Below are 13085 nucleotides of genomic sequence, written 5' to 3' on the forward strand. Positions count from 1 at the left end.
CGAATGCGCAGTAAGATAGGATTGAATAATAAAACAGTGATAGCGCAGCGATAGGTACCCACGGCGGCCGGGAGTGGGAGGCGGGTACTTGCGCGGCACCACACGAAAAACGGTAAATACGATTATCGCGGGGCTGTGTGGTGTGCGGTGTGCACCGTGCCCCGCGCGAGATTCGAGCGCAAACATTCCGCACGCGTAGTACCGCGAGCCTCCGGCGGGTGCGACACCCACAGGGCTGCCACAAGTTAGTTTCGTCACGGGAGTGATGAAATGCGGTCAAATTCCAAAAACACAAAACACGTCCTATTTGTCAAACAATATTTGAGCCAATATCTGCGCGCGCATCCTACTATTATATTGCTAAGTATCATCAGTCAACTTCAATTTTCAAGGCGGATTAAATTATTAGTTATTGCTTGTGCAATTTTATTTATTTAATTTGAGTCAAAACTAAGAAAAATCATTTTAAAATCAACGATTTATTTATCGAGTACCTTCATAATGTTTTTTAATGTTTTCTTGATTTTTATTGTTTTAGCATTAAATTGCACCGCAAAGCTTCTTGAAAATGTATGAAAAAAATAATAACAAATATTTTAAGAAAAACGAACCACTTTGAACGACGTCACTAGTTCATACCAATGATAAGAGTTCTCTAAAATGTTCTTCTTCTCTGTTGTGTTATGTCAATATTAACATCCCCCTAGGGGGTTGAATCCAGTCCTCGTCTACAAAAATTAGGACAAACTCAAAACATTGTAATAAATCTACCGGGTCCAAGAAGCATAAAAATTCAAAAATATTTTCAGGCGTTCCCTAGTATGTAGGTGAAATAATTCAATAATATGAATCTCACCCGCAACAATTGAGGTCTCAGCTTTTTAACTTCACAAACGTCAACAGACAGAAGAATCGAAGGAATATAGATGCTCAAATATAGTCAGAATGGTGAATGTTACACATACCCAGTGTGTAAAGTGGCCACTTAAACCAGCCAATGACAGGTCATAAGCCCTGTATATGCCTAGACTTCTATATTCTCTCCTCTAAAATGTTCTTCATCGCTGTTGCATTATGCTAATGATACGAGAGTTATGGAAGATTTCCGCTATGCTCCCCGTCAACGGACCAATGGGCTGATAATTAGCTTAATTTAATAGTCTATTAACAAATAATAAAAAAAACACTAAACTTCTTCATTACAAGCTTTCTCATAATTACAACATTCAATGATGCCAAACATAAACATAATTTTATTTTATTTATTTATTTTTATTTGGGAAAAAAACAACGGTTTTTACACATATTGTAAAAAAAAAAATAAGAATACATATGAACGAAAATTGTGAAAAAAGTCAATAAAAATTTCCACAGTGGTGTAAGATGTCGATTAAGTACATTATCGGTATTAAAATAAAAGCAATTAACAATTGTTGGGCACTTAGAAACTTGCAAATAAAATAAAAATACATATACTCATATACAGTTATAAAAATAAAAATAATAAAAACAAGATAAATTTTAATTAAAAGATAAGAAAAGAAAAAAGTTATATAAAATAACGTAAAAGGTACAAAAATATAATAATGAACATATAAATACATACATAATTACTGACATCGTAAAGCTAAATGGGTGTACTGTCTATAAGGCATATTCTATATTTAATATAAGAGAGATGAAAAATGTCTGCGTGACCGGAGAGAACAGTATTATAATAATGACATGCTCTAAAGAAAAAGTCGTTTTTCCTTGAGTTAGTCCTAGGTACTGGCAAATTAAATGTAGTATGGAATCTTGTTCTGTTGGGTACAAGGTATTCTAAAGTATAAATAATGTACTTAGTATCTTTAAATAAAGACGTACCACGGGAATTATTGATGTGTCGTGTCGTGGGTTCATACAAATAATTAGTTACATTGAACAACAAATAAATCAATCCTGTGCATAATCAACACACATTTTTTACATAAATGATATGTCAATACATTTATACAACACAATCACAAGTGTTGAGAGAAAAGTTATTGAGTGAAATTTATGACTAACATTCTAGAAAATTCTTTAAGACATGCATTTGTGGGTGCCCTGTTTCTGCGGGCCCCCGACGGCCCGATGACACATAGGCCGTGCGCAAAGGCAATTTCCCTCTATATATCGTCATGCTGTGGAGGCTATCAACACAAACCAAAACCATTCGTCATCTACACCAACACAATCAAGACTACGGAACTGACAGTGAACGAAGCGCCAATACGGAATTTCTGGTAAGAATAATTCAAATTTAATTCGATCATTTATCACATTTTAAATGCAAGAATAATATTTTTAAAACTTTATTTTGTGAAATTCGTTCATAATGTGGATACGAGTCTGATATTAGAAACACCATTTAGCATCATTCCAACAGAAGCAATATTATGTCATTTCATAGAACAAAACAACCAATTTCCTTCGAGTACCTATTAGAAAACTCCAAAATTGATGTAGTCAAGTCCATCAGAGATTTAGGAGTTGTTTTGGACTATAAACTGACATACAACGAGCATATAGATAATACAGTAAATAAATCACTGAAATTACTTGGCTTCATTAACAGAATATCCTCTGATTTTACTAATGTCCGTACAATCAAAACTCTTTATTGCTCAACTGTTCGCCCTCTTCTTGAATATGCCTCAGTGGTCTGGTCTCCATTCTATGTCAATCGCATAAATCACATTGAATCAGTTCAACATCGCTTGCTTCGAAAAATAGCGTGGATGCTTGGACTAGAGAGAGATAATTATTCTTATGCTGAAATAGAGTCAATGTTAAATATTTCTAGTCTACAAAAACGTAGAACTAATATTGACTCCATATATATGTTCGGCATACTAAATGGTATAATCGATGTTCCATCATTACTGGGACAAGTAAAATTCAATATTCCGACTCGTAGATTGAGAAACAGTGAAGTACTGTTCATCGATCAGCATAGAACAAACTATGGCCTAAATTCTCCAATGACCCGCCTTTGTCGTATTGTTAACTCAAGACAGGATCTGGACTTTTTTGGTTTAAGTTTACAACGATTTAAACGAGCACTAAATAAATAGTCCAGATCTTGTCTCGATGTCCCTTATGTTTGTCAATGCTTCTTTCTTTTTTCTTTAAATGTTTTAAACTACTCTTTTATTGTAATATTTAAACCTTATAAATTGTATACATGGACTATGTCCGTTAATAAATAAATAAATAAATTACTAAAAGATTAGACTGTTAATTCTATACGGATAGTTAGTAAATATAATTTTAATAGTCTTGATATATTTAACACTCCATTTAATATGTAAAGAAGAGAACTAATAGGCTTGATTCAGAATAACAGAGAATAGACGTTTTGTCTCTTTCCTTGCTCTTAATCATTAAATCAAATGCAAGTTTCCACTCCTACTTTCCTTCAATCATCCTTCACCACTCCTTATCAATTTCCTTCCCACTATCTCCTTGTTTTGTCCTTATTTCTTTTATTTTAATACAAAGTAAATTTATTCATTATATAGTTAAAACTTTAAACCGTCGTCGCTTTATTTATTCATATATTTTATTTATTAAAAGAAAACAACAGCCATCACAACAAAAAATAAATATTTACAAATAAACCAAAATTATATGCCAATTATAGTTTTCCATACATCACTAAATACAATGTCAAAAAGAAAAGAAAAAAGCGTACATTGAAATAGCCACTCTGCATCATTCCACACGTAAAAAATAAATAAAATATTACAAAAACAATAAAATAATAAAAAAAATAAAAGAAAAAGTTTTTTGTTTACTCGGACTTAAAAATCCATCAGTCCTCCCTTCTTTCTTCTTTCAAACAAGAGAAAATAATTACAGTATTAAAGTGTACAAAAAAATAAAATATTAGTTAGATTAAATTATAATTATTATTTTTAATTACGGTTCTAGAATTTTCTTTAAATTTGTTTAAAGTGAGTAAATATATATCTTAAGATTAACAAATTACAACAGGGATGGAGAATACCTTAAATAAGGGAATATGGAAGTCAATGCATTTAATGATTGACTGGATTTCACCCCCGAGGGGGTGAAATCCAGTCTTTTGTCTATGAACATTTGGACAAACTGAAATATTGTAAATATATATCTATTTCAACAAAGAACGTGTGATAATTATTTACATTTCTGGGCATTCTTATTATTATTCGTGCTTGAAATATCAACATGAAATAATTGTTGATTTACAGTTTAATTTAGTGAATACATAATATTGGATGGCAGGCCATACTATTTATACATTTTTTATAGATTTTATTTATAATCATTTAACCTGTACATCTGTTTGTATTCGAAATATAATAAATATCTAACTATATATCTCAAATTGAAAATTTTAAGATCCCAATAGAAATAAACACAGGAATTTAAGTACAAAATCCCAAAACTGTATTTCTTGTCACGCTTCGTGCGCTTGTTACAGACATTTTATTAATAAAAACCCCTTTTATAATCTCAGATAAAATAAGTTTAAAAATACTCTAAATGCATAAACGAAGTCAAGGTAATTAAATTTTCACAGTAATTCAATAAAACTTTGGGAATATTTAGAAATGTTGGAGCCGCCTTTCTCCACACAAATTTATATTACAAAGATTTTGACTTACGGCGCGCCGTGGCGTTTAAAGATAATTATAATACATTAATATATTTGTCAGAACTTCGAGATCAATGCCCGTCGGTTTAAATGGTAATATTTTTGAAAAAAATAAGGCAGAATGTAGGACTGTGCAAGTACTTAAAATACCAAGCGTCAGCGGCCAGCTAGTTTGCGTCTCGGGCCTTAATACCAACGATTTTAAAAGCGTTATTTGTCTATACAATATACATAATTGACACATTCAGAGAGGTTGAGGTAATCCGATTCTATCCATCAATACGATTTTTTAATAAACTTAACCGGGATGTTTAATAATGTGTAAATATGTATTTTGATTATTGGCAATTGAAACAAAATGACTTTTTGATCGATTTAATAAATCGTTAAATTATATATTGTACCATACAAATATACATAATGTATTATTGTTTTATATAATGTACTATTATTATTTTCTTTCTATTTTTAATATCAAAATTAAACTGCATTTCTTAAATATATTTGTATTTTATTTATTTATCTATTTTATTTTTAATATCTAGCTTCTACAGCTTATTATTTTTTTTTTCTAAAACTAACTATACTTCTAAACACTGATCTATTCCTTATTGCTTTATATTGTATTTTTTAAATTTTATGTTGTTAATATACTCGTGTTTTATATAACTTCCATGTATGTAAAAAGCCTTACGAGCGTGAAAAATTAATAAAATATATTTTTTTAAATAATTACTAAATTGAATTATGAAATTATTAAAGAACTAAATCAGACTTATTATTATTATGGATAACTTTTATGGCGCCATTTACGTAATATAATACCTCAATGGCTATATAATAACCAGACATCAGCTTATGGAAATGGTTCCCGAGAAAAAAAATATGACGAGATTCGAGGGTGCTGTAATCCAGCGTCCCCGCTAGAAATAATGATGGATACGGGAATGGACAATTATTATTGTCATTAAGATATAAGTATCGCAAAAATCGCTTTTAAACCTTCTCTATTTCAAGGGTGTGGTCTGATTCAGTAGGGTGCCAAATTATGGAACAGTATTCTAGTATGCTGCGGACTATAGTCCTTAAAATATAGCTTGATCAGAATGATAGCTGTCAAACTAATGTCATTAGTGATAGGAAATTACTGATCACTGATCAAATCGATTTTATCAGTTTTTTCATGCAATCATGAAACTCTGTGTCCGAAAATTGATCTAAAAACGCAAAAACATGCGTATTATTGTGTGTGTAACACAATTATTCACCAAAAAATATGACATTTATACTTTTTTCACGAACAACATCAAATAAATTATTTTTTTATTCGATCAATTTACATTGATCATCTCTTAACGTTTTTGTAAAATTATGTAACCTTGTAAGAACGTCGTTAATAATTAGATTTATTTTATTTCAATTTGTTGCAACAGAGAGGGAAAACATTTTTGAGAAGGAAATGTGGGAGTCTAGGCATTTACAGGGCTTATGACCTGTCATTGGCTGGTTTAAGTGGGCACTTTACACACTGTGTAACATTAATCATTCTGCCTATGTTTCCAGCCAGCCAGTCTGCAAGCATTTGGACATACTCAAAACATTGATAGGTTTATTTTTTTTAGTTTTAAAGCTGATTTTATATATTTATGTTGATTTATGTGTCAAGCATTGTATTAAAAAAATAAATTATCACGCCAGATACGAATGATTTTTCGTGTGTCAATATAAATAACTCCTCAGACGTTACTACAAAGTTATTTCGTCACTTTTTCTGACAAATGTCATTCTAATCAAGCTATATTTTAAGGACTACAGTGTATCATACAATGTGTTTAAATAATTAAATATATTTGTATGAAAATTTAAAGTATCTTCGTCGGTAAGCTGTTGAAGTTCAGTGTCTTTTTATTTTTTTTTATTTGTTAATAAATTATTAAAGTAAGCCAATTTTTTTTAAATTATTTTACGTATCATATTATCAGCGCTATGATTTTTTAAAGTTTTGTACTTCTGAAATAACTCCGCGTGTGACGTCAGAGATTGTTCTCTGTTAGTTCTTCCAATTGATTGGTTCGTTTACGGTAAGCCAACCGGATATCCTTCTCAACTCTCGCATCATTGGTTGGTTCATATGAAACAGTGACGTCAATCAAAGTAGTGCGTTTTTATTAAAATATTATTCCTTTTTGTTTTCGTACATTTTCAAGAAACTTTGCGGTACAATTTAATGCTCTAATTTTTACCGCGCGTAAGAAAACATTTTTTGTATCCAATTTCCCGTAGGGCTGAAGTTCCTCATTGAACATATTTAGAAAAAAAATGTAGGTATACATATTCTATTTTATTTCATTGGAAAGCCAACAGACTTTTATACATTTATAAGAATCAATTATACCATAAATACATATCATAAAGTCCAATTAGAGGCTTCCACGTAATATTGTTATTGTAAATGTTGTCACATAAAAATTATACATAACATAAAATAACTAATCATACAAAACTTATAATAGTACTAGAAATGTGAATGAATCTTGGTCACACAGTTGCACATTACAATAAATAATACAACTATAGTTGACCATACAGTAAACAAACAGAAAACTTAATTTTACTTTGTAGATAAAGTTGAAAATAAATATTTATTTATTTAACTGGTAATAAGAATAAGGTATTTGTAATACGGGCAATGGTATCATTAGATGCGTAAATACTCGTACATTTTGTCCATTGATAAAAATAATCATTTAACTTTAACAAAACGATAACGATAGTAAAGTTAACAGTAAGATGGACTGCGTTGAAATATTTCAAAAGCAGCAAACTCCATTTATTTTCTGTGCAGACCCGAGGCGCATTTACATAGATAGATTTTTCTGTAGCTCAATCACAAATAACTATCGACGCGCTAATAAGCGACGTGATAACAATTTCTCACCATGGTTTATTATCGTATTCGCGATCACAATACAACATCCGTGAACACCTAATATAAATGTCAAAATATTTACGTTTCGCGACGTATAATCCTGCTGCGCAATCACATTGTTAAATTTCACCGGTGTAAATATGGAAAATATTCCAAAACTGCTATTTTTATTTATTATTTATCATGCTATTTATTGCATTAAGCCGGGTGTTGGCAAGCCAAATGTCAATAAAAGCAGTCACCATAGTAATTGCAATATAATTTTAACTTTTTAGTATAAGATACTCCTTACTATTTTGCAAATACAATATATTGTATTATTTTTTACAGTAAACGCCGATTTTTCGCTAATGAACTGTATTTATATACGAGAAAAACAAAAATCAAACCGACACGAGTGTTGACTTAGAGATTACACACGCGTTGACTTATTTTTTTTATTTCAAAATACAAAAATGTACAAAAACACAATTTTATTCCCATGAGTTAGCAAACTCATTCTGGGATTGATACAATTAAAGATTATCAGATAAAAATAAAAATACATTTAGTTGAACATAATTAAAACAAAAATGGACATATCTCGGAGACCTTTTTAAAAACAAATTATAATATATTATTTAACATTAAATCACATGGGTCAAGGGTTATCGAGAAATAATTTGAGGAAATGATTTTTTAGTGTTATTTGATTTCCATTCGTAGACTGGTAAGAAATGGATTTAAAGTGAATAGGCAGGAGGTTATATTGAGTAGAGGCAATGTTAATTTAGAGATGAGATCGTGTGCGATGGTTATGTATATCACTGTTAAAAGTAAGCGCTAAATTTGAGTTTCATTTATGTAGCAATATTTGTAAAAAAGTGTTCGTTATTTCATATGAAGGTAAAATACTAAAAGGAATTATATTTGTCTCGGAATATATCTCCTTTATGCTTTTATCTCTTGGAAAACAAAATACATTTCATATTGCTCTATTTTGTATAACCTGTATTTCCGCAATCCTCTTTTTCGTCGCAAATCCCCAGACACACAGACACGGGTAAGATAGGATAGATGAGAGTGAATTATGACTGCGATAGCTTAAGCATGTTCATTATTGTTCATTGTGATCGCTCAAATTCTTAGCATGTTTTTAAGCACGTCGATAGTTATTTGTGATCGAGCTTCTGGCTGAATTATGTCACCCACCATACAACGCCTGAAAATACTTTTCAATCAATTTTTATACTAATTGTTGTATCAGTCAGTTTTTAAAAATATATTTAAAAAACCGTCACGCTGTTTCCCCGTACGAATAGGCAGAGAGGATAAAACGCCACTTTAATACAGTAAAACTCCGTTTATCCTAACCCCAGTTATCCGGATTGCCAAATTTTAAATTGTTATCAGGGGTGGTATTCTGAATCTTCTCTACCTCCTAAAACCCTCGAGAGTGATTAATTTGGGGATTTTTTTCGCATGCGTTTACACTTTGCTTCATATCTGGCCATACTGATGATTTAACGTCAAATAAGTATGAGCACGTGAAATCAAACATGATGATTTTCATTTAGAACATTATTTGACATCATTGACCAAACCGTATTAGTTTTTTTTCGTTTTTGAACAGTTTTTTTTGGATAAAGAAATATTTGCGTTCTTATGATTTACACAAATATTTCATTTTGGGGGCAGTTTTCAACGAGTTGTAAATAACTTTCTATTAGAAAATGGAAATCAAGTTAGGGTAGTGTGGGATTCTAACTACGGACCTTTGATCCATGAGTCCGAGACACTAGCCACAGGACCAAAACCCGATCTGCGTCATTTGACGTTTAATAATCAGTGTGGTCATCGTATCATTATATGAAGCAAAGTGTCGTCACGTTTAAAATTAAAAATCCCCAAATGAACCACTCTTTAAGCACTCTGGGGGTAGACAGCTTGCCCACCACATACCGCACACCGCATCTGAGGACATAAGTCTCCTTGGCGGTGCCCACATACACGGAAAATTTGCTCGTTGTCAATCGAGAAAAGTTGCCCGAAGGAGCTCTCTGAAATCTGGTAGCCTTAGCATCTTTGTGCTGAAAGAAAGTAATCCAGAAGTACATAATATGTACTTCATTGTATTGAGAAGAGAGGGAAGTGAATTCTTCATTGACTGGGATTAAATTGATTGGACATGATCAATTCGCCGAAATGATTACAAAACTTTTTAAAAGCCTTGAAATTCTTTTTAGAAGCCACCAGATCTGTATATCCGACAGGACCTATAACAGGGCCACGGATAGTAGCGAGAAGCACCATTCGGTAATCATAGAGAAAGGGACAAGACTCTAGGGGGAAGAGAAGATTCAGAATAGAAATAAAAAATAAAGGAGATGTTTTTTACAAAAAATAAATATAAAACAACTTTGTTTTGAATCACTTTTTTTCTACTGACCGGTTTCAAAGTTACACTAGCTATTAAAAATATTAAAATTTGTCAGCTGTCGCCTACTGTAACACGCTAAAGTCTGTTAATTATTACAAGAATTTCCAAATAAACAAACCAGCCGCGTGATATCCGACAGAGAATAGCCTATTTCACACATATCATCTTAATCTAAACAGCACGGTAAAATTATAGTGAATTGATATTTATTAAATTCGTTTGTACCTATTTAAATTTGATTATATTCATATTTTATTTTTTTTTATAAAACTCCATAAATAATGATTGTAATAAATCAATAAAAACATGTGGGTTAACATACTAAAAAAATTGCGTTCTTATAATTTACCGAAATATTTCATTTTGGTGACCATTTTCAACGAGTTGTAAATTGGAAAATGGAAATAAAGTTGGGGTAGAGTGTAGAGTGAGTCCTCAAGCCACGGGACCACAACCCGATTCAAATCATCATCATCATTCCCTTCCGCACTTAATGGTGCATAGGGCACTGCATTAGTACATCAATTGCAGCGTATCTAGATCATTTTTGTAACATAAAGGTTAGATGATTAGTTTTACGCTTCAGGTACCAGTCCAGGGACAATGAAATATTCAAGTGTGCAAACACCCTTAAATAAATATTTTATTTCAACCATGTCGGGAGAGACTGAGACAACCCGAGACCTCTTGAATGTTAGGCAAACGCGCTGACCATTACACCACGAGGCCGCTTCAAATAATATGGCTAAACTTGACAAAATAAATTTTAATGATAATTCGTAAAAATCGTTATTTAAATTTGGCGAGTACTCTCAGGTATAAATCCTGCAAAAGGAAATCGACCGGAGATTATTTGGTCTCATGGCGTACTGGTTATTGCGTTTGCCAGGCATTAAATAAATAAATAATTGTAAAACAATAAATATTATTACCACCGTATTATATTTTATCATGGCGTGAAGATTTTTGCCGTGGTGTGAAATGGGCCAATCCTGCGATATCACGCAGTGGGCTCGTGGTTTGCACAAGCACAGCGGTCCAGTCTTCGTGAATGTACGCTAGTAATAATATGGAGATTTCCATTTCGTGTTTTTTATACAGAAATCTATTAACATGACTTTTTCTATTCTTTCCAGTAAATGGTCCATTGTATTTGAGAATATAAAAAAAAAAAACATTCATAATGCCGTGCAAATGTGGAGGAAACTGCAGCTGCCTGAATTCCAGTAATGTCTGCAAGTGTGCAGACAATTGCAAGTGTGCGGGAGGATGCAAGTGCACCGAGGGATGCAAATGCGAAGGCGACTGCAAATGCGAGGGAAGCAAAGGAGGCAAATGCTCCTGCGTTTGCAAGTGCGGAGATAACTGCGATTGCTCGGGCGGTAAGGGCGACGGTCGCTGTAAGTGCGCCGAAGGCTGCAAGTGCGCCGGAGATTGCAAGTGCAAGGGGAAGGGAGGCAAATGCTCCTGCGTGTGCAAATGTGGAGACAACTGCAAGTGTGTAGCAGGATGTAAATGCGCCGACGGTTGCAAATGCGTAGGAAATTGCAAGTGCGAGGGAAGCAAGGGAGGCAAATGCTCCTGCGTTTGCAAGTGCGGAGATAACTGCGATTGCTCGGGCGGTAAGGGCGACGGTCGCTGTAAGTGCGCTGAAGGCTGCAAGTGCGCCGGAGATTGCAAGTGCAAAGGTAAGGGAGGCAAATGCTCCTGCGTCTGCAAATGTGGAGACAACTGCAAGTGTGAAGCAGGATGTAAATGCGCCGACGGTTGCAAATGCGTAGGAGATTGCAAGTGCGAGGGAAGCAAGGGAGGCAAATGTTCCTGCGTTTGCAAGTGCGGAGATAACTGCGATTGCTCGGGCGGTAAGGGCGACGGTCGCTGTAAGTGCGCCGAAGGCTGCAAGTGCGCCGGAGATTGCAAGTGCAAGGGGAAGGGAGGCAAATGCTCTTGCGTGTGCAAATGTGGAGACAACTGCAAGTGTGAAGCAGGATGTAAATGCGCCGACGGTTGCAAATGCGTAGGAGATTGCAAGTGCGAGGGAAGCAAGGGAGGCAAATGCTCTTGCGTCTGCAAATGTGGAGAAAACTGCAAGTGTACAGGAGGTTGTAAATGCGCTGACGGTTGCAAATGCGTAGGAGATTGCAAGTGCGAGGAAAGCAAAGGAGGCAAATGCTCCTGTGTTTGCAAATGCGTAGGAGATTGCAAGTGCGAGGGAAGCAAGGGTGGAAAAAGCTCTTGCGATTGCAAGTACGAAGACAACTGCAAGTGTGAAGAGGAGACCTGCCAGATTCCGAAGAGAAGAACTTGTGGTACTGTTCAACCGGGGGAATCCAAAGAAAGCTCTCAGTGTTTGAGGTCTTGTTCCAAGCGTTAACATTTTAACATAAAAATAAAAATAAAATAAAATAAATAACAACACCAAATTACGAGTATATACATCATGTTAGAGTTGGGCTAAAACGAATTGGATAAAAATCAATTAAGATAATTATGATTCAAGATCCATTTGTTGATTTAGAAAAAAATATTTACCAATTGGTTTTATGGGCAAATCTGATGACCAAGGTCACAAATTAATGCATTTTTTATAATATATACACTAGAGATTGTATTATTTTACTTGAGTAATAAATTAAAAAATAAATTGTCTATATTTTTCATTACTCTCCAAGTCGGAGTATTCATTTTTATTTTATTTCCCATTTTTTACATCACTCCCCCAAATTAGCCTATCAACCTTTATTAAAAAACATGGAAGTCTAGGCATCACGGTATGTGACCTGTTATTGGCATGCTTTACAAACTGTAAAATTCACACCCACGGAAACAAAAAAAGGCTCTCAGAATAACTCATAGAAAGTTACTAAGGTTTTTTATTACTTTTATCAAAAAGAAAATAATTTTTAAAATTCGTGAAATTTTTTTTCATTAAAGGGTAGACATGTTTTTTCTATGTATTTATATTTAAGAAGATACATATATGAACAGAAAATATAGAAAGAAAAATGATGAAATGTAAAATAATCAATATTATGTAAATATATCTGCAATCAGAATAAAGTAAAATCCACAAT

At 33.2% G+C, this 13085-nt stretch overlaps 1 protein-coding gene across 1 annotated transcript; it reads left to right on the forward strand.

Moving 5' to 3' along the window:
* Positions 1-2182: 2182 nt before the first annotated feature.
* Positions 2183-12660, forward strand: LOC148283217 (uncharacterized). Its single transcript, XM_088223841.1, has 2 exons — positions 2183-2267; positions 11148-12660. The coding sequence occupies exon 2, from the start codon at positions 11195-11197 to the stop codon at positions 12383-12385; it is 1191 nt and encodes a 396-aa protein (XP_088079967.1). The 5' UTR covers positions 2183-2267; positions 11148-11194; the 3' UTR covers positions 12386-12660.
* The last annotated feature ends 425 nt before the right edge of the window (positions 12661-13085 follow it).

The sequence above is a fragment of the Micrasema longulum genome, unplaced genomic scaffold, assembly GCF_059751315.1.
Source record: "Micrasema longulum isolate JH-2025_06_02 unplaced genomic scaffold, ASM5975131v1 h1tg000252l, whole genome shotgun sequence".
Taxonomy (NCBI): Eukaryota; Metazoa; Arthropoda; class Insecta; order Trichoptera; family Brachycentridae; genus Micrasema; species Micrasema longulum.